Source organism: Cnephaeus nilssonii (genome assembly GCF_951640355.1).
Source record: "Cnephaeus nilssonii genome assembly, chromosome: 8".
In the NCBI taxonomy this organism is placed as follows: Eukaryota; Metazoa; Chordata; class Mammalia; order Chiroptera; family Vespertilionidae; genus Cnephaeus; species Cnephaeus nilssonii.
Genome location: NC_137079.1, coordinates 26,839,986 through 26,865,110, shown reverse-complemented (window position 1 = coordinate 26,865,110; position 25,125 = coordinate 26,839,986). Strand labels below are relative to the sequence as shown.

The 25,125-nt window shown below is 43.4% G+C and overlaps 1 protein-coding gene across 2 annotated transcripts; it reads left to right on the top strand.

Moving 5' to 3' along the window:
* Window positions 1–7,227: 7,227 nt before the first annotated feature.
* CHRNA6 (cholinergic receptor nicotinic alpha 6 subunit) lies at window positions 7,228–19,470 on the top strand (the record flags this gene model as incomplete). Of its 2 annotated transcripts, XM_079779330.1 has the most annotated exons (6): window positions 7,228–7,306; window positions 8,908–9,047; window positions 15,945–15,989; window positions 16,748–16,857; window positions 16,948–17,926; window positions 19,339–19,470. In XM_079779330.1, 6 exons carry the CDS (start codon window positions 7,228–7,230, stop codon window positions 19,468–19,470), a joined length of 1,485 nt encoding a protein of 494 aa, XP_079635456.1. The 2 variants fall into 2 exon arrangements, with proteins under 2 accessions (XP_079635456.1, XP_079635457.1); XM_079779331.1 differs by lacking the exon at window positions 15,945–15,989.
* Between the last annotated feature and the right edge of the window lie 5,655 nt (window positions 19,471–25,125).

Genomic DNA, 25,125 nt, shown 5'->3' with positions numbered 1-25,125 from the left:
CTCCCCACTACAGCCTTCCGAGGGAATATGGCCCTGCCGACACCTCCATTTTGGATCCAGTCTCTAGAACATTAAAAACAACAACAACTCTGTTGTTTTAAGCCACTAAGTTTGTGCTACATGTTATGGCAGCCTTAAGAAACTAATACAGACTGGTATTGTTATTCCCATTCACAATCACACAGCTGGGTCCACTGCAGTGGAATACATCCTATCTAATAAAAGAGTAATATGCAAATTGACCACACCTTTGCTACATCCACAAGCCATGCCCACTAGCCAATCAGGAGTGAGCATGCAAATTAACCCAAACCAAGATGGCTGCAGCCATGGAGAGAGCAGGAGGCTTGGGTTTTCCTGGCAATGGAGGAAGCCAAGCTTTCCACCTGTCCTGGCCGGCCCAGGCCTCCACTCAAGGCTACAAAGTTTCAATTATAGAAGATAAATAAACCCCAACAAAAACGGTGGCAGCCACAGAGCTGGAGAGAGCAGGAGGCTTTGGTTTCCCAGGCAATGGAGGAAGCCAAGCTTTCCACAGCCCTGGCCTGCCTTGGCCTCCGCTCAAGGCTACAAAGTTTCAATTATAGAAGATAAATAAATCCCAGATACCAGGGCCTCCGCTTCAGTCGCCGAGGGGCTTGGCCGGCCTGCAAACCACCACAGGCCCCTCACCCAGGCCACCCCATGCCCCAAGGGAACCCCCACCCTGATCCGGGACACCCTTCAGGGCAAACCAGCTGGGCGGCCCCCACCCCGTGCACCAGGCCTCTATCCTATCTAATCCTATCTAATAAAAGAATAATATGCAAATTGACCTCACTCCAACACACAAGATGGCTACCCCCATGTGGTCAAAGATGACTGCCCCCATGTGGACACAAGATGGCCACCACAAGATGGCCAGCAGGGGAGGGCAGTTGGGAGGGACCAGGTCTGCAAGGGAGGGCAGTTGTGGGCGATCAGGCCAACAGGGGAAGGCAGTTGGGAGGGATCAGGCCTGCAAGGGAGGGCAGTTGGGGGAGATCAAGCCTGCAGGGGAGAGCAGTTAGGAGTGACCAGGCCAGCAGAGGAGGGAAGTTGGGGGCGACCGGGCCTGCAGGGAAGGGCAGTTGGGGGGGACCCAGGCCTGCAGGGGAGGGCAGTTAGGGACAAACAGGCTGGTAGGGGAGCAGTTAGGCATCAATCAGGCTGGCAGGGGAGTGGTTAGAGGGTGATCAGGCTGGCAGGCAGAAGCAGTTAGGGGCAATCAGGAAGGCAGGCAGGTGAGCAGTAGGGAGCCAGCCATCCTGGATTGTGAGAGGGATGTCCGACTGCCCATTTAGGACTGATCCTACCTGGATCTGGCCTAAACAGGCAGTCGGACATTCCTTGAGAGGTCCCAGATGGGAGAGGGTGCAGGCTGGGCTGAGGGACAAACCCCGCCTCCCTACACGAATTTCGCGAACCGGGCCTCTAGTGTTGTTATAATAGCCACTGGGTCCTAGGAAAATGGTAACCTCGAATTGATCCTTCCTTTTAGGGAATTTATGGTCTAAGAAATAAGTCTCTTATTTCTACCTTGATGGACCCAGAGGTAATTACTGCCCATTTAGTGAAGTAAAAAGGCTGGAGAGAAGTTACAGAATTCCCAAAAGTCTCTGTAGGAATTATTCTGGCTGGAAGAGCATGGCCCACCATGCCCTTCACTGGTACTTAGCCTAGTGACTGCATGGCACAGCCACACCAGCAACCCCAAAGACACGGCTGTGGCTGTAACCCCACTCTCCCAGAGTTGGGAGCTTGCCTGATGTCAGCCTGTCCTTAAGCAGGGCGGTTTCCTGGCCTTTCGCTTCTGTCATCTGGCATTATGTCCACTATTTCAATTCCCTTTACAAGTTAGTCTTGGTTTCCTCAGCTCATGTGAGGGATCCACGGCGAATGATAACCAAGTTAGTGCTAGCCATGGCCCATTTCAATAACAACCCTCTAAAAATATATTGAGCATATCAAGTATCCATGGATCCAAAAGCACTTGGGTATAGCTTTAAGGTTAAAGCATTAACCTTAGATTCAGACAGACCTAGATCGGACCTAACTCAGCCCGTTAACAGCTATGACAGATGTGGATCTTTAAGTGTCAGTGTCCTCACTTACAAAAGTGAATCACACTTCATGGGGTTGATGTGAGGATTAAAAGAGAGAATGTAAAGGGCTTGCCACGGTGGGCTTAGGGTTAGGGTTAGAAAGTGCTGGAAGGTAGCTATAATTAGTATTCAAAGTCTTAACATTTCAACACAGTTTTGACTTTCTTTTACTGCATTACCCCAACCCAGGTTTCCTGATTCTTAAAATTTAGGTGGACAAAATGTGGGCACAGTAGGGTTAATTTTAGCCTTTTATGGACTATAGATTTAAGGTGGGTGTTTTTTTTTGTGTGGTCTTACAATTAGCATTTAATTTGAATACTTACCCTACTGCTGTTTATTTTTCCTGCCTGAGAAATGTCAAGTGAGGTGGATGTGAAATAATCCTGACTGGGGATATTGAACATGTGAGAGTTTTAATGACAGTGGCTTTAAAAAACTCCCACAAAACCAAGCATATGGGATCATTAAATTATTGATGATGTTTCTGCTGCAGCGGATTTATAAATAATACATGTTTAAAGGGTTACTTCCTTTATGTTTCTTTAGGGAAATTAAAGAGTATTCTCGTTTGAGTTTAAAGAGAACTGACAGTTGGAGAAAGGTCAACAAAATGTTCATTCATGCAGTTTCTATGCCAAAACCCCCTTAACTAGTAAACTTAAAATAAAGATTATTTTATATAACCACACCAAATAGTCTCCCTTATTTTTAGAACAGAAAGTGGCAGTGGATTTAATTGAGCAATGGGTTGGGGTTGGGTAGGAGGGGAGTTTGAAATAATTTTAATGACAGAAGTTTCATATTAAACAGTATTACTTTTTTTCTTAGAAAACCTCCAAATTGAAGTTAGATTCTGTGAACAAAAACAAGAAAGGAACCCATCAGTTATTCTCTGAAGCCCATCAATTTCCTGACACATTAGGTCTTCAGGATATGTTATTCTAAAAAGGGATAGAAATTGGGAAAACCAATTTCTATCCCTAGGGACAGAAATTGGGAAAACCATGAAACCGGGTGTGGTTATTTTCCAATCAGGGTTGCTCTCCATGAGTCTGGGACTGCCCAGAAATTACAGGTCAAGCTTTATTTTATATGCATATGGGTGGGTTTGGGGGAAAAGCATACGATCCATTGTTTTCATCAGATTTATGGCCTGGAAAAAAAATTAAGTTCCTTTTTCCTTTAGGAACAGGCAAAGAAGAGTGAGGAGGTCAAAGGCATAGGAGTGAGGGTGAAGGGAAGGGAGAAACTGAAGTTCTTCTGATGGTAATTAACTTTTACTTCACTTCAACCTTTCTACCTCAGTAAACTACAAGGAACACTAAATTTTGGCTGGTTCTGAAAGGGAAAATAAGACATTTGGGGGGCTAGCTATCGGAATCTGTGCCAATAACCTTCATTCTGACGCACATTCTTGCTTGCCCATTAGCTCCATTTTTACCTATGATGCCTGTCCTGCCTTGCAGAACATGTTCCTGGAATACTCCCATTTTACAGAGGCCATAAACCATGAACCATATACAACCCCCTGAAGGGGTAGGCAGTGCTGGCGCCAGACTAGCCTCTGAGTGCAATCTCACTTCCCACATCCCAACTCCCAAAGCCCACAAAAAGTCCGGAAGCTTGATCCATATTTGGGGGACAAAGGAACTAAGGGTATAAAGAGAAAGCTTCGTCCATATTCATCGCTCAGGATTTGGAGACTGACTCCCCTGAGTCATGGTGCATCTACAATAAAGGCTACTTTTCTGAATATCCTCGTGAGTGCCCAGCTGATTAATTCTCCCATGCCGCCTAGCAGCTTATCTACAACAGTTTAACTGTCCCCTAAAAACTAGTCACTAGAATCTGAACATGAAACAGTACCCAGCAACATTCCCGAAGATAGCCCGCTAGAGTCATTCTTTAAGCTGACAGGTGACAGTTATAGAGGATTGTTGGGTAAAGCAAAGACACAAAGCAACAGAGATTATGAAAAGAAAGTCAGTTAAAGCCTGACCAGTAGAAACGGTTGAGGGTGGTGTTGGTGATTTGGATAAACAGCCAACTGGATTTGGGATTTACTCTGAAAACTAGTGAGGTGTTGCCCATTTTGGGGTGTGAGGTGGCATTTTAACCATCATGGTAAAGTGTGGCCCAGAATTTTTCTCTTTATCATCGTAGGTTCTCTCCAAACTCCACTGGACACTTCAGCCAAGGACCAGAGCCCATCTGCTAAGGGGAGAACTTGAGTAACATCTGAAGATGACATAGCCGAAGCACCTAGCCCAGTGTCTGGTCTAAATGTGGTGCTAATAAATGCTAGTTCTTGTTTTGTGCCCTTAAGACATATGAGACTAATAGAATTTTGAGGGAAGTCATTAGTCTGAACTCTGTACAATTGCAAAGTATGCTATATTTGTGATGATGTCACAGAATGCTTGGCTGGGAAGGAACTGAGGGATCATCTTCATGGCTAACTCCTTTTCTTTCCCCCAGCTTAATTTAGGGATAATCCTATATAATAAAAGGCTAATATGCAAATCGACTGAATGGCGGAATGACCGGTCTCTATGATGCACACTGACCACCAGGGGTTCAGTGCGCTCCCACAGGGGAAGTGCTGCTCATCCAGAAGCCAGGCTCATGGATGGCTAGCGCAGTGGCGGTGGCAGGAGCCTCTCTCACCTCTGTGGCAGTCAGACATCCCCTGAGGGCTCCTGGACCATGAAAGGGCACAGGCCAGGCTGAGGGACCCCCTCCCCCCAGTGCATGAATTTTGTGCACCGGGCCTCTAGCTGACAAATAAAATTGTATATATTTAAGGTGTACAATGTGATGATTTGATATATATACATACACATTATGAAGTGATCACCATAATCGAACTAATTAACATATCCATCATCTCACTTAGTTATGTCAGTGTAGGCAGTTAGAGTTACTAATATAAGGGAAAAAGCAAAAGAGAATGAAATAATTTTAGTAAACTGGGAAGCAGGAACAAATAACAACAGAATTTCCATCTAGCTTACTGGTAAACAAATCCATTAACACACTCTAAGGGTGCTGCCACAGGTCACAGAATGGAACAGGAATCTTCCATAGAAATGCTAAAAGCGCCCTAGCTGGTTTGGCTCAGTGGATAGAGCGTCGGCCTGTGGACTGAAGGGTCCCAGGTTCGATTCCGGTCAAGGGCATATGCCTGGGTTGCGGGCTCGATCCCCAGTGTGGGGCGTGCAGGGGCAGCCAATCAATGATTCTCTCTCAACATTGATGTTTCTTTCTATCTCTCCCTCTCCCTTCCTCTCTGAAATCAATTTAAAAAATTAAAAAAAAAAAAAAAAAGAAAAGAAATGCTAAAACCCGGTAAGGGAAGTGGGGGAGGAAATTTCTCTGCTTGGCACAATAAGAACTAGGTGATGAACTGAACAAGTGAAATGGGAGTCAGGGTGATGAAATAGAGGGGCAGGACTAGTGTGGGAACGATTGGAAAGGTAACTGGATTGGATAGAGGGCATGAAACCCCCATAGAATTTACTGGGAGGAGGGCCCAATCCAAGCTGTGAAAAGTTAAAGGTTTGGGTTGGATAATTTAAGTGGTTCTTGTCCTTTTCCTAAACCAGGGGTTGGGAACCTTTATTCTGCCAAGGGCCATGTGGATATTTATAGCATCATTCGAGGGCCATACAAGATTATCAGCTTAAAAATTGGCGTGCTATATCTGGTCAAACATTTAATTAACTCACCCTTAATGCCTTGGCAGGGCCTTATATGGTCCAAAGGCCAAAAGTTTCCCACCTCTGGCCTAAACCAAGAAGATAGATGGAGAATTAACAAAAGCCTTGGGGCCGTGCTTCTAGAGCCGGCCCACCCTCTGGGTCACCGAAGGTGTGTTAATTCTTCTTCATTCACAATAAAATCTTACCATCACGTTTAAACTTCTCCACACGGGTAGTAATTCTTTCCTAATGTCACTGCAAAGGACCTGTTGCGCCCACCAGCAACAGATATTATTTGTGTGTGTATGTATGTGATGAAAACACGTAAGATCTATTCTCTTAGTAAATTTCAAGTACACAGTAGTCATCATGCTGTATATCAGATCACCAGAACTTACTCATTTTATAACTGGAATTCATGCCCTTTGACCAACACCCTTACTCTCACCCCGCCCCCCCCCCCCTCCCAGCTCTGAGCAACCACTCTGTTTCTATGAGTTTGACTTTTTTAGATTCCACATATAAGCGAGGCCATAGAGTATTTGTCTTTCTCTGTTTGGTTTATTTCACTTAGTAAATGTCCTTTAGTTTCATTCATATTATCTCAAATGGCAGGATTTCCTTCTTAATCCTGGCTGAATAATTATCTATCTATCTATCTATCTATCTATCTATCTATCTATCTATCTATCATCTGTCTATCATCTATCATCTATCTATCTTTGATGACAAGGATGTTTAAATAAACAGAACTGTCCAGGTGGCATCCTGTGTTCAGATCATTCCTCTTGCTTTCAGACAACTAATCTGAATGATGATCACTAATCTAGAAGCCCTGCAGTCAGACAAAATTCTATAAGACACTCTTATGAAGACAGAAAGAGTGAACCATATTTTAGAAAGTTTTCTAATAACAAGGTTAAGCCTTGATGAGAGAACTCAGTGAATCAGAATACACTATTTGGGACCTAGCATACATTTTACCTATGGTCAGAGCTCAGTAAATGTGTGTTTATTCCCCTAAGAATTAAGGTTAAGACTGAGTTACAAAAATACCTACTGAGCTGGGGCAATGTTTTCCATCCTCCCTCCGTCCTGTCTGCCTAGCGTTCCCTCACTGCTTTTCTTCACGGATCTCACATGAAAAGTGATCTAGGGTGACAGGAAATGGGGTGACTCATCTGACATCAGACAGTTCTTTTGATTTGTCCTTTTCATTGGCCTCAGTCTCGGATACTGGGAACCACCGTGTTGTTTGTGAATGTTTTTATTTGCAGAAGGCACACATGGACTGCAGTGCGACTCTGATGATTTAAAGGTCTGGTGCGCGTGGCTGTCAGACAGCTCTTTGTTTTCCACAGTCCTTTGACTAGAAAAAGAAATCAAAGTGTGTTTTAATCATGCTGACCAGCCAGGGCCAGGGATGCCTTCACTGTGGTTTGTGTCTCTGCTTGTGTATATTCATAGCTTTCTTTAAAGGTAGGTTTTGTTTCCGTTTTATCTCATAATCTCTTTCTAGTTACATATATTTACTCTTCTAGTTGTGCTTGGTTGAGCAGGGAGATGAAATATTCTACGGGTAAATATGTAGTGTCTGCACAGGAATTACTCTTGTTACAGCTGTTAACCTATTTTATATTGGTTACATTTAATGTGGAGGATAGGATTTGGGGGGTGGGATGGGGAGGATGGTGAAACATTCTAAACCCTATTTTATTTTATTTTCCCAATTAAAATATGGTAATAATAATAATGATGATGATGCAGTTTCCTATCCACCTGTGCCATGGATGGGTTCAACTTATTTATTTGTATTTGTACTTAATACTTTTTCAAAACGGATCTATTTGTTAGCTGGTCCTATTACTCAGAGTACGAACTCTTCCGTTTTGTAGGTAGTCATCTTTGTTTTGGGAAACATGTCATATTATGATGCTGAAATATGTCCTGAGAGTAAGATCATTCATTTTAAAAGTTGAGACTTAGAAACAGACAACAGCTGCTCTGCCTGAACAAAACCACACTGCCATGTGCTGCCGGCTGTGCAGGGATTTGCCCTTCGAGACTCACGGAGGGTTTCTCTAAAATGTCTCAAAGGGAAAAGAATGTCTCAAGGGGGGGGGGGGGGGAATGGGTAATGGGGAGGCTTTTTGATTGTCTGTTTTATATAGAAATGTTTCTACCATTATTAATTATGCTGTCAAGAATGATGTTTTACATTTAAAATTGTTCTCTTCTGCTGGAATTTCAGTGTTCCCAAAAGCTTTTGTCAAACGACTCTTTTTATTCAATATTATAACACCTGGCCCTTTGTTCATTTTTACCTAATTAGTTTTTCACTTTATTTAATTATTTTTTCTTTCAGGGTATAAATATCGTTGAGAAATTGGTAGAATAATATTTCAGCTGTCAAATTTGAAATCTATGAGGGAAAACATAGAGGGGGGGTATTAATGAAGTGAATTATAGCAAATGAAAGCAAATAACCTACTTTCAATGCATTCTTAGAAAAACACAAAGAGATAGGCATTAAACTAGTGTCTAAAATTAAGCAACTGAAAATGCTATTATTTAAGAACCAATTTTGCATTATTTTAAAAAGCAGCTTACTAGTAAGTAATTTTGCCTTAAAAGCCTTGCATTCTCACAAATCTCCAAAAATAACTAAATTTCAAAGTTGATTTTAAGAAAGAGTATGGCTTGTTAAGACCTTAATGATCTCACTAGCGCTTTCAGTTCACAGCTAGACACCTTGTTCGGTGAAGAAACAGGTCAGGTGGATCAGTATTTTGACAGGAAAGGGCAGGACTATCCCTTAATTACTGGATCCCTAAGACTGTGAGCTACTTTCAGTGACATAAGCCAACATTAGAGCTATGTCTCCCTCTTGATAGTTGTGGTGCCTTAGACCTTAAAAATGCGTTTACTAACATTATTTCCTTTGCTATAGTCCTGAGATGTAAGCATTCCCGTTTTTTGTCTTGGACTCCTCACTGTCCCATCCCCCAGTGATGGAAGCCGCCAGAGACCCCCCAGCATCCTCTCTGCTTCCCTAACTTGCCCCTGTGTTTGGCATGCAGATGGCGCAGGCTGTGCGTCCGAGGAGCGACTCTTTCACAAGCTGTTTTCACATTATAACCAGCTCATCAGGCCCGTGCAAAATGTGTCTGACCCCGTCACGGTGCATTTTGAAGTGGCCATCACACAGCTGGCCAATGTGGTAAGTGCCTCAAATCCACCACCTGTGCCTCAAGAAGCCCCGACTCTGAGGGGTCAGAGCCCCCGAACATTCTTCTACTTACTGCACATGGGAAACATGGGAATTTAAAAAGTATAAACAGACAGCACTCTTCATGGCTGCTGGCCCTTCGAGGCCGTCCGGTTGTGGGAGAGGCTCTTTCCCCACCCATGCTACAGCTATTCACATTAACGCAGGATTGTTTTCTGGAAGTGTTTTTAGAGCCAGTTTATGAAACAAGGAGGTGAAGGGGAAGTGGAAGGGAGAAGACAAAGCGAGCTAACTTCACTGTGACCTGTTATGCACCAGGCACTGTCTGCACGGTGGCCATCGGCTGCATTTGACGGCCCAGGAGCTAGAAGCTCAGTTAAGAGCTTTCCCAAGCTCTTACAATTGCGGTGGAACTGCTATTTGAATCAGCCCCATTTAACTCCAAAGCTTGTGTTCTTTTTTTTCTTTTTTTTTAATTGTCTCAAGTTTTACATTTGTCTTCTTTTTCCCCAATTGACCCCCCCCCAGACATTCCCACCCCAAGCAAGCCCCCACCGCCCCAGTGTCTGTGTCCATTGGTTATGCTAATATGCATGCTTACAAATCCTTTGGTTGCTCTTTACCCCCTACCACCACCATTTGTCTCTGGATCTATTCTTGTTCATCAAATTATGTTGATCATTATATCCCACATATGAGTGAGATCATGTGATATTTATCTTTCTCCAACTGGCTTATTTCGCTTAGCATAATGCTCTCCAGTTCCATCCATGCTGTTGCAAATGGTAAAAGTTCCTTCTTTTTTTATAGCAGCATAGTATTCCATTATGTAGATGTACCACAGTTTTTTAATCCACTCATCTGCTGATGGGCACTTAGGCATTTTCCACATCTTAGCTATTGTAAATTGTGCTGCTATGAACATAGGGGTGCATATATCCGTTCTGATTGCTGTTTCTGGTTTCTTGGGATATAGTCCTAGAAGTGGGATTACTGGGTCAAATGGGAGTTCCATTTTTAACTTTTTGAGGAAACTCCATACTGTCAAAGCTTATGCTCTTTTTACTCCATACAAAAAATTGCTTTATGGCTTCTATGCTACATAAGAAAGAAAAAAAATCATCTTCTTTCTTATAGGATTCCATTCAGACCTGGAAAACCAGATGGGAATTTGGAGTTCTTATTTTAATTTATTGCTACCATGTTCAAGGGCAAATAGGACTAGAGTCCTTTCTTTTGACTAATTACTCTTCATGCCCTCGTTGCTGGAAAAGGAGATAGTGGTGGTTGGTACTCTAACATAGAGGTGGGTTCTGGGCTCCAAGGCATGGGGCGGGGTGGGGGGGGTGTGGAGGGAGAGTAGGTCTGGCCTGAGGCGCAGGATTTGGACCAAATTCCAGGAATAGGCAGGCTTAGGAAGTAAGGGAAGTTTGAAGCATCTCCAGAGAGGGGTGTTAGGGAGAGTTCCTGAGACAACAGTGCACAGAAGGAGAGAGCCACCTTCACCACATCAATCCCAGCCCACGGATGGGAAGGAGCCCTCCTTCTCCTGGACTCGGCTCTGGGTGGAACAGTGGTTTCTCTCTAGGTACCCCTGGGGAAAGACCTTAATGACAGAAGTGAAGTCAGGCCCCACCGTGTTTCCCCAACCCATGCTTCCCTGTGGACTAGGCTGACCTGGCCTGGCCCTGTAGTTTTGGGCCCAGGTTGGAAGTGTGTGTGTACTGGTTTGGAAGGAAGGAAGGAAGGAAGGAAGGAAGGAAGGAAGGAAGGAAAGAAGGAAGGAAAGAAGGAAGGAAGAAAGGAAGAAATGGAGGGAGGGAGGGAGGGAGGAAGGAAAGGAAAAAAGAAAGAAAGAAAGAAAGAAAGAAAGAAAGAAAGAAAGAAAGAAAGAAAGAAAGAAAGAAAGAAAGAAAAAAGATGTTAATTCTCACCTGGAGGGGGCCACTCGTTCCTTTAATAAATTTTTATTTCGTTCCTATTCTGATTCCTCCCCCCCATACTCTTGCCCTCCCCCAGATAGCTTAGTACTGGACTGGAAGCCATATTTGTATGGATTGGGTTCTTATGAATGGAAAGCTGAACTGAGATTCACCTAGAATCTGTGAGGAGGCCCACCTCAGTGTACAGCATCACTTCAAATCCCTGACGGATAGATCCTTCCAGGGCATTGTTCTGAAGATGCGGGGTAGGGGACTGCTGAATAGAGATTTTGACATTTGCATTTGGCTGCTATCAGAGATTGAACAAAAAACACAGCTTAAATAAAAAAGTTTCTTTCTTTCTGATGTAACAGAAATCTGAAGGTTAACAGTCCAGGAGGCTAACACCAGGTGACACTCCGTGGTGTCAGCAGTTGCCCCACATGTTATAGTTGCTCGGGTCATGCACTACACAGCTCCAGGGGATGTCAATCACATGGACTGTGATGCTAAAAACATAAACCACGCATGGTGACATTGGCCAAGGTTCATTCTATCTTTCTATTCCACCGTCCTTAGCCTGTGGTTTCTTCTCTCAGTGTTGCCTCATGGTCCAAGCTATTAATTCTACCTTACATATTTGGTAGAATTCTCCAGGAAAACCTACTGGAACTGGACATTTCTTTTCTGGGAGTTTTTAAATGATACATTCATTTTAAAATAGATATCGGTTATTCAGATGATCGATTTCATCTTTGATAGTTTGTGGCTTTTGAGGAATTGGTCTTTTTTTTAAGCTGTTGAATGTATGATAAAGTTATTCTTAGTACTGTATTCTCTATTCTTTTTAATGGCTACAGGATCTGTAGTGATAGCTATTTTATTCCTGATATTGGTGATTTGTGTCTTCTCTCTTTTTATTTTTGTCAACCTTGCTAGAGGTTTATCTATTTTGTTGTCCCCACAAAGAATTAGTTTTTTTTTATTAATTTTCTTTATTGTGTTCCATTTCAATTTCATTTCTGCTCTTACATTTATTTTTTTCTTCCTTATGCTTCTTTGGGTTTATTTTGTGCTTCTTTTTCTAACTTATTGAAATAGAAACTTGGGTTATTGATTTGAGACCATTTCTCATTTCTTTTGTAAGTATTTAATATTATAAACTTTCTTCTCTGCATTGTTTTAAGCTATTTCCCTCATATTTTGATATGTTTTCATTTATATGTATTTTAAAATTTTTTCTTTGAGACATTCTCTTTGATCACTGGTTATTTAGAAGTGACTTGTTTAATATTCATGGATTTAGAGGTTTTCCCATATCTTTTTGTTATTGATTTCTATACTTGATCTTAGCCAAAAGGCCAAGAAGCAATTGTTATAGATTTCTAGTTTGATTCCATTATGGTCAGAAAGCACACTGCATAATTTCAATTATTTTAAATTTGTTGAGGTTTGTATTATGGCACATAATATGAAGAAAAATGTGTCTGCTGCTGTTTTGAGTAGAGTGTTCTATATATGTCAATTAATCTTATGGTTGATTATTTTTTCAGAACTTCTATATTTACACTATTTTCTAGTAGTTGTATTTGTTGCTGGGAGGGGGTCTGAAGTCTCCAGCTATAATTGGGGACTGGTCTGTTTCTTCTTTCAGCTTTATCAGTTTGTATTTCATGTATTTTGAGACTCTGTTGTTTGATGTGTCAGGATCATTCCAACATTCTGGTGGACTATGTTAATGTCCCTCTTTGTCTTTAGTAATTATTTTTCCTCTTCAGAAGGAAGACTTCCAGATATTAATATAACCGTTCTTTTTTAAAAAATATATATTTTATTGATTTTTTACAGAGAGGAAGGGAGAGGGACAGAAAGCTAGAAAAATCGATGAGAGAGAAACATCGATCAGCTGCCCTCTGCACACCCCCCACTGGGGATGTGCCCGCAACCAAGGTACATGCCCTTGACCGGAATCGAACCTGGGACCATTCAGTCCGCAGGCCGACGCTCTATCCACTGAGCCAAACCAGTCTGGGTAACCGTTCTTTTAAAAAAATATGTTTTTATTGATTTCAGAGAGGGAAGGGAGAGGGAGAGAGAAAGAGTTAGAAACATTAATGATGAGAGAGAATCATCGATCCACTGCTTCCTACACACTCCGCCCTGGCGATTCAGCCCGCAACCAGGGAACGTGCCCTCACTGGGAATCAAACATCGAACCGGTGACCTCCTGGTTCATAGGCTGACACTGAGCCACGCTGGTTGGACAACATAACCATTCTTATTGGTGTGTTGAAGGCTATCTGTTCTTATGTGAGGCACCAGAAGTCCCCGTGGACCATAGTCATTGTTGTCACTGAGCCATGGTGAGCTCTGGAGGTAGCTCAGTGATGCAGTACAGCCAGGATGCACAGTCACCAACTCCCTTCTAGAAGGTTCTACACCCTCTGTTGCTGTCTGAGCTGCCAGGTTGGCCTTAGAGCACCAGAGATTTCTATATGGAGTGTATTTGCTGTTTTACAGAATGACTTGGCCACAGGTTTACTGGGTGGATGATCTTTTGGTGTATGAGTATGTCCACTTCCCGCCTCTCCCCCTTCTCCCCCCCCCCCAGCCCCGCCACCCCAACACACACACACACACACACACACACACACACACACACACACACACACGGATCCAGGACAAAGCCCCTCTCCAGTGCTTTTGATCACCTGGCATATCTAAAATGACAAAGGCCTTGCAAAATGTAGCACCCCTGGCCTTTCTGATCACAATCTCTGCTGCTCTAGAAGTTAATCCCTTTGAAATTGTAACTCAAATTCTTTAATGCAGGTGGGGTATCATCTAATTTATTTCCCCAAGACAAAGATGGAGGTTAATGGTCCCAGGAATGTGGAGTGGTATTGTGGGTCTCTGGCCTCTCCAGCTGGGCTGTCTGATGACAGTGCCCCATAGCCACTGGTGTGGTCTGGAATTGGACATAGAACAGGACTTGCCAGACCAAGTCTTGATCCATAAAGTTGGCTAACACCTCTGAAGATGTCCATATCACATGGAGCGTCACCAGCCTGTGGAAGTGTAAGTGGGAAAGTAGGGATAATGTCAGGACAATATCAACACCTGATTTTAATTCTTTGAACACAATGTACTAATGTGCAGAAGGAAGCAGTCTTTAGAAGATGCTTATGATGGTTACCTCCAAGACCTTTCTGGACTGCAGAGCTTGTCTATTTTTGACTGACAGCCAATAGATTTATTGACATGTTCTCTGCTGAAATCTGTAGGTCACAAGGTGACCCTCTAATGAGCAGAAGGCACAAACCTTACGTTTGGGTAATTGTCAAGCCATGGACTGCTTGGCCAATGGATAATCCATTTCTTTGCTTTCTCTGACCAATAGGAAACCATGAATGTAACTCTTTTTGTTGACCTTTTAGAACCCTGAGGTTTACCATGACTTGACACAAACCCATTTGTAGAAGGAAGCTTAGCAAGGTTACTGAGTAACCATCACTAAACCTCAGGCTGTTGTGTTGTAAGGCTGCTGCAGGCTCTGGATGTGTCTTCAATAGCTTTCCCTCTGAGAGTTGGTAGCTGCTTATGAACACACTAGAGGCCTAGTGCACGAAATTCATGCACTGGGGGAGGAGAGTGTCCCTCAGCCCAGTCTGCACCCTCTCCAATCTGGGACCCCTTGGGGGATGTCCGACTGCCCTGCAGGATTGGGCCTAAACCATCAGTCGGACATCCCTCTCACAATCCAGGACTGTTGGCTCCTAATCGCTTCTGCCTACCAGCCTGACCACCCCCTAACTACTCCCCTGCTGGCCTGATTGACGCCTAACTGCTCCCCTGCTGGCCCAATCGCCCCCAACTGCCCTCCCCTACTGGCCTGATCACCCCCAACTGCCCTTCCCTGCTGGCCTGGTCACCCCAGTGGAAGCCGCGTGGAACAGAAGCCGGGCCCTGCCCACTGGCAGAGCTGAGGGAACTCCAGTGGCAGGCATGCAGAGCAGGCCTCCAGGCCTCCTGCCCTCCCCCTCCCCCCCATGGGGCCACGGGAACTGCAGTGGCAGGCACACGAAGCAGCTGGCCCAGCCCCCACTGTGTGCGCCTCCATCTTGTGACGGCATTACAGCATAAGGGTTAATTTGCGTATTACCTCTTTATTATATAGGATTATTGATTTTCTATCTCCCCAATAACAGCTAAGACACACGAAGGTAAGGATTTTTCCCATCTTGTTTACTACTGTAGTCCCAGCATTATAGAGCACATAGTAGGTACTCAGTAAATATTTGTGTAGACATTGATTGAAGCAATCAGCAATGGCTTGGGTGATGTGCTGTGGGGGAGTGGCAGGTTGCAGCTGGAGAACTCCATGGTGAGGTGAGGCTGACATTTCAAAAGGCAATTGGGCTCAGGACTCAGAGCCTATGTAAGCATGTCAAACTCGTGGCCTATAGGCTGCATACCTTGTTTATTTGGTCCGTGTTAGCCTTTGAGTTTGACATGCTTGCTGTAGAGTGTTGATGAAGGGAGGTTTTTCAGGAAATGGAAAAGACCGTAAAAACAATGAACCAGGTTCAGATACCTATCACCATCTGTGGTATTTTCCCTCCCTCCTTCCCACACTCCCTCTTTTCTCCCTTCTTTCCTTTCATGGGCTCAGAAACCTTTACAAGCTATGGTGATCAGAAAGGCTTCTCAGAAGTGGTGAGTCTTAAATCACATTTGAAAGACAGTCTTTAAGCCACATTTTCTTTCAAAGTCAACAGGGTTGAGATCAGACGTGGAGTATCATATTTCTGGCTGCTTTTTACAAGTTGACTTTTCAATCTTCTTTGTTTTCCTCTATTAAGCACAAATAACTCAGATTTGGCTCTTTTTAGTAGTAATTCTTGTTCTAAGACCCACCTCTATTAACAATACATTTGAGGCTAAAAATATTGTTTCTTCTTCCCAGGATGAAGTAAACCAGATCATGGAAACCAATCTGTGGCTACGTCACGTATGTGTCTACATCACATGTCTTCTTGGACCTGTGTTACTCATGTGTCAGCCTAACAATGCCTAATGGATAAAAATCCAGTAGCATCCCCTCTTTCCATCTCCAGCTTCTGACAGAGCATATAATATCACTTTTCTCCAAAGCTCAAAGTTCAGCTCTGTTAATAGCTGGCTTGATGCAAGCTCCACAGGTGCAGAAACCTAGTGACAAGGTTCTCTGAGACAGAAACTCTGTCCTTTCTCATTTCTGCTCTCAAATCTTCTGTTTTCATCTGTAGCTTGAGCTCCAGAGTCAGGTGCCGACCCTCTCTTTGATCCTGCTCAACTAATCCTGGAGAAGTCAGTAGCTAAGCATGAGAGCATGTGGGTTAGGGTCCCACCAGCTGGTTTTATGTTATACCATTTTGCTTTTTTTCCTTGTATTAATCTTTTACTCAGGTTTTGTAACGAACTCATCATCACACACTTGAACAACCTTTTCAGTCTTAAAAATTAGTTGTACTCCAATGTGAATATAGTACATGGAACATGGAAGTTGAGCCTAGAACCATGGCCAGCTAATTAATAATCAATATTTATTAGATAATTTATATTTTCCAAAATCAGCTCAGCTACTTATCCCCCTATTTTGTTGATTTAATCTCCCAATTTTTTATAGAACTCAATGTACTCTTCAGTTAAGAACTTAATTTTTCAAAAGTACTGCTGAACAGTACTTTTAAGAAAAAAATTTTAAAAGCTGACTTCTACTTCTTTTAGATCTGGAATGATTACAAACTGCGCTGGGACCCAGTGGAATTCGATGGCATTGAGACTATTCGTGTTCCTGCAGATAAGATCTGGAAGCCTGACATTGTTCTCTATAACAAGTATGGGCATCTCTAAAGTTGCCTTTGGTACATGCTGACCCATTACATAGCAAAGGGGATGTTACTAATGGTGTCTGATTTATCTTGCAGTGCTGTTGGTGACTTCCAAGTCAAAGGCAAGACAAAAGCTCTTCTTAAATATGATGGCATGATAACCTGGACTCCACCAGCTATTTTTAAGAGTTCCTGCCCTATGGATATCACATTTTTCCCTTTTGATCATCAAAATTGTTCCCTGAAATTTGGTTCCTGGACATATGACAAAGCTGAAATTGATCTTCTGATCATTGGATCTAAAGTGGATATGAATGATTTTTGGGAAAACAGTGAATGGGAAATTGTTGATGCTTCTGGCTACAAGCATGACATAAAATACAACTGTTGTGAAGAGATATACACGGATATAACCTATTCTTTTTACATTAGAAGATTGCCGATGTTTTACACCATTAACCTGATCATCCCCTGTCTCTTTATTTCATTTCTAACTGTGTTGGTCTTCTACCTTCCTTCTGACTGTGGTGAAAAAGTGACGCTTTGCATTTCAGTTCTGCTCTCTCTGACCGTGTTTTTGCTGGTAATCACAGAAATCATCCCATCCACATCTCTTGTGATCCCACTGGTGGGTGAGTACCTACTGTTCACCATGATCTTTGTCACCCTGTCCATTGCAGTGACTGTGTTTGTGTTGAACATACACTATCGCACCCCAACAACACACACCATGCGCAAGTGGGTGAAGACCGTGTTCCTCCAGCTGTTGCCCCAGATCCTGATGATGAAGAGACCTCTGGATAAGATGAGGAAGACACGTTCTGATACAAACCCCAAAAGCATTTCCGGCAGGCCTACCAAAGGCAAGTCTGATAATCGCAAAGAACCCAAACTTCTGAAAGAATGCTGCCACTGCCATAAATCACATCAGCTTGCCACCAGCAAGAGAAGATTAAGTCATCAGCCTTTACAGTGGATGACAGGAGATGCGGAGCACCCACCTGAAGTCGAAGATGTGATTAACAGTGTTCAATTCATAGCAGAAAATATGAAGAACCAAAATGAAACAAAGGAGGTAAATGCATGTCTCCTCTAGCCTGTCCACCTGCAGCAGGCCTAGAGGCGCTTTATAGACATGGTCAGATCTTCAGAGTGAGCTCTGTTTACAAGAGAGGCAGCATTACTCTAAGACCCAGTTCTGTTATTCCACGGTTATGGGAGGACTGACCTGGGGTCAGGTAGCCCCAGAGCAAACCTCCACCTCCAGCAATGTTAACTCAAGTGAAATCTGGTTAAAATAAACGTTCAGGGCCACCTTGGTTAATGAGACTAAGAGCTCCTGCACAAGAAACAGTGTCAGACAAGAGGTGGAGAGGGGAACGCTGTCCCCGGAGGCGAAAGAGAAATGACTGTAGAGCAGCTTGCAATCTGAGGGTGGTGGGAGGAAGGTGGGGGTGAATCCTCCGCAGCTCAGTCCTGCTTATTCTACTTCAGAGGGATGTAGGTGCTGATTGAATGAGCCCCAGGGATATTTTTAGCATCAACGTATTCTGCTCCCGATGCTTAGAGTCTAACTATAGTACCATGGGCATCCTCCGTCCTCCAAAGAGAGAGATCAAGAAAATCACACCCACTTTCCATATCGTAAGGATGACAAGTTGAGGGCATCTGAAAACTCATGCCGGGCGCCTGATTTTGACCTCATATTGCAGTTACCAGCATCGTATCTCCTAGCGAAAGGATAGTTCAAGATCTAAAGTCTGCCCTGGTGATACAGGGGAAGATACTGTGACTGCGTGTCACTCAGGTGGGGGTGGGGTGCATCACAGGACAAGTGAGCCCAGAACTCCCCTCTATGGTGACACCTTCCTAAAATCTAGGGGAGAGTTGCTGTTGACTTGATCACCACCAGGGGGGGCTCTCAGGACACAAACAGGGAGATTTGGGCAGAAGTTAGGAGGTCAAAAACTGGAAGGCTGTGAGGAAGGCAATGAACACTCCGTCACCAGCACGATCTGGAGGTCGAGAGGGCTGCCTGTCCTAATCAGGGGGTCCTCCATCATGCTGCATGTCCTACACTCCCTGCCTCAAACCCATTTCCCAAGACTTGCCAAGGGGACAGGTATCCACTGGTGCCAATGACGAGAACCGCACTTTCTGAGCAGCTCTTTCTTGGGAGTGCTCCTTGCAGTCCGGAACGGTCCTCTGTGGCCCACGGAATCCTGGCTTATTGAGGTCTGCCTGCTCTGTAGCCAGCTGCCCAAAGCACTCACGGGGTGTGAGGATCCACCCTCTTCAGACAAAACAAAAGCTCTTCTGCGTGCTCTGTAGAGTTAACCAAAATAATACCAATATTTGCTTTAGAATTTGCCAGGAGCATTTTCTTTGAAAAGGAAGAAGCTTATTTGCAAAACGGAGCACATTTCCTACGATTTTGATTTTTAAAAATTGATTTGATTTTTTTTGTTTGTTTTGTTTGGCTTTCAGGTAGAAGATGACTGGAAATATGTGGCCATGGTGGTGGACAGAGTATTTCTTTGGATCTTTATCATCGTGTGCGTGTTTGGAACTGCAGGGCTATTTCTCCAGCCACTACTGGGGAACACAGGAAAATCTTAAGGATTCGATCTTTTGAAATTTGCAGATGCCGTATTTGTTCTGTGTTCTGTACCATAAAGAAAGGGACACATTGCTTCTCGGCCTTTTGGCTAAGATCAAGCGTAGTATCTGTTCTTATCAGTTTAATATCTGATACGTCCTCTATCCGAGGACAATATATTAAATGGATTTTTGAAGCTGGGAGTTGGAATAGGAGCTTGCTCCGTCCACTCCACGCGTCGACCCGGTATTGCAGTACCTCCGGGAACGGTGCACGGGAAAAAAAAAAAAAAGAAAGAAAGAAAAGAAAGGGACAGGAAGCTTCCCATCTAAGTCCCCCATCTACTGAAGCTGATGACCAGACGGAAAAAGAGGACTTGATTGAAAAGGAGGAGCCTGGATGCCCTCCTTTGTAGCGCGACGCTGGAGCCCAGAGCTGGCTGCACCCACAGGCTTCTCTCTGTGGGTCTGGACATGTTCAGCTTCCAGGGCCATGCTGAGCCATAATACAGCGAACCATGTCATCCACATCAAGCCACACTGAAAAGGGGTTCTGCGGTCCCCCCAGTTTATGCTGCTCATCAGCAGAATGACACATGCCAGGCATGAGACTCTGGAGCATGGGCCTCGCTGACGGGTGCAATGCTCGTGAACTCTTGTAGGCTTGCTTTCTGGTGCATGTCTCTGTGATGTAGCTCACACACCAGCATTGTTTCATACATTAGTTAGCGGAAAGCAATGGCAGGTAGTCGGAGGCGACCTCAGCAGGCTGTCTTTAATTAGCGTTCCTCGGGCAAGAAACTTGAGTGGGAACCCGGCACTGTGCTAGGCACTGCAAAGGTAAGAGAAATAGGCTGCCCCCAGCAGTCAGTCCAGCTTTTTAGAAAAACATGCACACAGAGATCCCCAGGACTAAGTGTCACATGGGGAAGGAATTAGAGCAATCGGAATAGGAGAACATGGCGTAGGGTGGCCAGGCAAACCTAACGCAACCGTTGTTGTCTTTTCTCATCAACAGTTTCCATTTGTTCATTGTAGCTGAGACTAAAAATAAACTTATTGCTTCTGTCAGAAATTGTGATCTGTACCTTTTGGAGCAATTCCTTTTCTGAGAGGGAACCCTTTGGAAATTCTGTTTTATTCCACTCAAATTTATTATCTTCTTATTTGTTGTATAAATAGTATCCTAACAATTTAAAAGACATATTTTAAAGCAGAAAAAAGAACTGTGCCCTAACAAATGAACTACTTTTATTTTTGCATTTTCCCTTCTAGTCCTTGCCTATATGCATATATACTTTTTCTTTTAAGAAATATTTTTATTGATTTCAGAGAGAAAGGGGGGAGAGAGAGAGAGAGAGAGAAAGAGAGAGAGAGAGAGAGAGAGAGAGAGAGAGAGAGAGAGAGAATAAGAGAGAATCATTGATCGTCTGCCTCCTGCACGTCCCCTGCTGGGGACTGAGGCCACAAGCCAAGAATATGCCCTGACTGGGAATCAAACCATGACCTCCTGGCTCATAAGTTGATGCTCAACCACTGAACCACACTGACCAGGCCACATATAATTTTTTACACTTCAATTTTACCTTGCAATTTTGTATTTTTCTGGTTTCTCAAAACACCATATTAGCAACATTCCTTGACTTTGATGTTCCATAGTCTTGAAGTATACTTTTAGAGATTTCATAATCTCCATTGCGTTGATTCACCATGGTTTCTATTACCCCATGTTAATTCTTCCTTGTCTATCTCACACTGGAGCATAAGGCACTATGTGGCACACCATGTAGAGGTATTGAATTTGAATTACTCTGTTTTAAAGTGTTTTTACTCCCTCTCATAGTTGTGATTGAAGTACCTGCTGTTTTATCTTTCTATCTTTACATTGGATTGGTTGTTACTTAATACTTTTTCTTTTTTTACTATCAAACCAATTCAATATTTAATTTTTAAAAAGTTTTAATGGCCCTGGCTGGTGTTTCTCAGTGGTTAGAGTGTCGCTCTGTACATCCAAGGGTTGAGAATTTTATTTCCAGTCAAGGGCATGTACTTGGGTTGCAGGTTCACCCCTGGCCCCAGTTGGGATGAGTGCAGGAGGCAACCAATTATTGTATCTCTCTCACATCAATGTTTCTCTCTCTCTCTTTCCCTCCTCCCCTCCTTTCCACTCTCTCTAAAAAGCAATGGAAAAACTATCCTCAGGTGAGGATTAACCAAAAAACAGTTTTAGTGATGGTAAAATACATATAGCACAACTTATCATCTTAACTATTTTTAATTATAAAATTCAGTAGTATTAAAAACATTCACAATATAGTGCAATCAGCACCACCATTCATCCACAGAACTCTTTTATGTTGCAAAACTGGAACTGCATCCATTAAACAAAAACTCTTCATGCTTCTCCCCCTGCACTGGTAATCACTTTTTCACTTTGTCTCTATTAATTTGACTATTCTGGTATCTCTGATAGGCAGATTAATACAGTATTTCTCGTTTTACAATTGGCACATTTCACTTAGCAAAATGTCTTCAAGTTTCATCCATGTTGTAGCATGTCAGAGTTTCTTTGCTTTGGAAGGCTGAGTAATAGTCTATCGTATGTATATACAATATTTTATTTGTCCATTCATTTGTCAGTGGGCACTTGGGCTGGGTTGCTTCCACCTTTTGGCTTTTGTGAATAAGAGCGTACAAATATACCTTTGAGTTCCTGATTTCAATTCTTTTGAGTATATACCTAGAGGTGAAATGGCTGGGTTTTGTTGTAATTCTAATTTTATTTTTTTAAGGAACTGCCATTGTGACTGCATCGTTTTACATTTCCACTCACAGTCCACCAGCGTTTCATTTTCTTCACACCCTCACCAACACTATTGAAGGCATTTCACCACATTCATCAGGGCAAAGTCAGGTGGAGGGAGGTGCAAGAGGCGGGAGAAGGAAGATGTTGACTTTGAGAACCACGGAGGCACCATCTGAGGGCCTAGAGAGCATATATTGGGATGTCCCCACTCCATCCAACCTTTCCCAAGGCCTAGGGTGTGCCTCTTGTGTGTGGTGAGGGGCTAGGCAGTAAGAACAGGAGCACACCAACTGAGCATGGCCCCTCGCTCATCCCCCCTTTTGACTGGAACTATTATCTGAACCCTCCAGCAGTACCAGCCATTCTGAACTGGAAATGCTATTACATGCCTTTTACACGAATGCACACATGTGTGCATGCACGCGCGCGCGCACACACACACACACACACACACCTACACACTATTTCTAGTTGGTGTTTGGAAAAGTTTAAAAGGGCTATTGTCATGTAAGGCCTGGGGGTAGGGATGCTAAGCATCCTATAATGTGTGGGACAGACCAATGTAGTATTTTCCCCATCAAACCACCTGTAAACCTTCCTGTGAAAAATTAGAACCCTCTTGAGGGTGTGAGTTTGGAGCACAGGCCTGTGAAGGCGCATGCTCAGCAGACTTGTTGAGGGGCAGCCACACATTCTCACTGGGTCCTTCTTGGTGGCAGGAGCATCCATCCCGCTGGAGAAACCATAAGGCTGACCCCTCCTCACTCCATCCTCCGAGGGTGGGATTTTGCAGGTGAAGAGGATGTTTGGAAGGCTGCTCATCTTCACAGCTCACAACCTTCTCTCTGTGATTTCCCTTTGGAGACTGCGGCTCCTCTGACCTGCGTGGATCTCCTCTTGTTGCCCAAAGCTGGAACCCTCTTCGAGCATTCAGGGCCACGTCTGACTTGACAATAGGCCAGGCTGCTTTCCCCACGTGCTTACTCTGCCTGGAGGGGAGACAGCGTACACCTGTGGATGTATTGCTGCCCCCGGCTACTTTTCCCAAACCTAAGATTGTCCGTGAACCAAGGAAATCATGTTACTTCTATGTTCACTATCATTTTATTGCCATACTGAGCAGAAAGTCTTAATACAAAGAAGGAATATGTGTCAGGTTAAACACAAATGACAGTCACCATGGCTATTAAATAAATGAATACACTTTAATACAAAGTAGGAGGTGCTTCCATGAAAGAATTATGACACAACCAGAAAGGCCTATCCCAGCACAGAGATACAGCTCTTTGGAAATTACAGGGTTCTAATGTAGCTGGTGATAGACCAGCTTTAAAGGGACCAGGGTAAGAGTCTTTATAGCTGCTGTGTGTGATGGACACAGGCTATACCACTAAATTTATCACTGGACAGGTGGAGAGATCAGGCTGTCATCATCTTAACCCAGGGATTATTCTTAACAGTCATACAGATAGTATGTCTCCTTGTACAATACAGCATAAACTATGCATCATCATCTCTGGTGTACTCTGTCAAAAATATTAAACAGGAATTATAGTTGTATCTTCCAATTTTCAGAAAATACAGCAGACAGAAGAATAAGTTAAATGACACCAAAAGCCAGCAACCGGACAAATACGAAACATGAGACATTCTTGGGGAAAACTGATCTAGTCTTTTCAACAAGTCAGTGACAAGAAATTAAAATAGATTTAAGGGGCACACCGCTATGGGTTATATCCTATTTTAGACAATCTAGCTATAAATTTAGGCTGTTCTTGAGAGACGGAAACTTAAATCTGGAATTATTAATTTTTCTAAGTATGATAATAGTATTTTAAAAGCTTTTAAAAATATATTTTTATTGATTTCAGAGAGGAAGGGAGAGGGAGAGATAGAAACATCAATGATGAGAGAGAATCATTCATTGATCAGCTGCCTCCTGCAGATCCCACACTAGGGATCGAACCCACAACCTGGGCATATGCCCTGACCGGGAATAAAATCATGACCTCCTGGTTCATAGGTTGATGCTCAACCACTGAGTCACGCTGGCTGAGCTAAAAACTTTCTTAAAAATTAAGACAATTTTTAAAAATCTTTATTTTCGAAAGTATTATATAGGTCCTCCTTTCCCCCCATTAGCCTCTTCCAATCCGCTCCCATCCCACCCCCCAAGCCCTCACCATCCCATTGTCTGTGTCCAGGAATTATGCATTAAAAGCATTTTAATGTAAGAAAAAGTTTAAGGTACGTGCTGAAAATCACACACACAGAACTGGAAATATTGGAGGACTGAGCAAGAGTAAAAATTTGTCTTTATTTGAAATGAAAAATCCAGTACAAACTTGCTGGTACTGGTTTAATTAATCAATTGAGTCTTGACCATGTGCACAGCTCTATTAGATGCTGTTGGGAATGTAACAGAGGCAAGGCAATAAAATTCACTTAATAAAATAACAAAGAACAATGACCTTCTAAGCCATATAACAGAAACTGAACACATCATGGATTTTCAGAGACAGGGAGTTCAGGGGGGCCCATGTGCTCTGTGAAGGCTTCATGAGGAGGTGGAGTGATAACAAAGATCTGAAGAGTGAGAACAATTAGGACAGTTGTGTGTGTGCCCACTCCTGTGTGCATGCCGTTGTGTGTCAACGAGTGTGTGTGTGTGCGCCTGCACGTGTGTGCCCAGGCATGTGTCTGTCCCACATGCTCACATGTGTGACGGAGGGTTGCGTGGGTCTTGCCGTGTCCACTTGGAATTAGCTGGCAAGATTGCCCACAGAAGATTTTTCTTGCTATACATTTGAAAGAAAAATTTCTTTGCTTTAAAGTTCTCTTTTGTAGTTACTTTCTGAGGGTTATTGTGA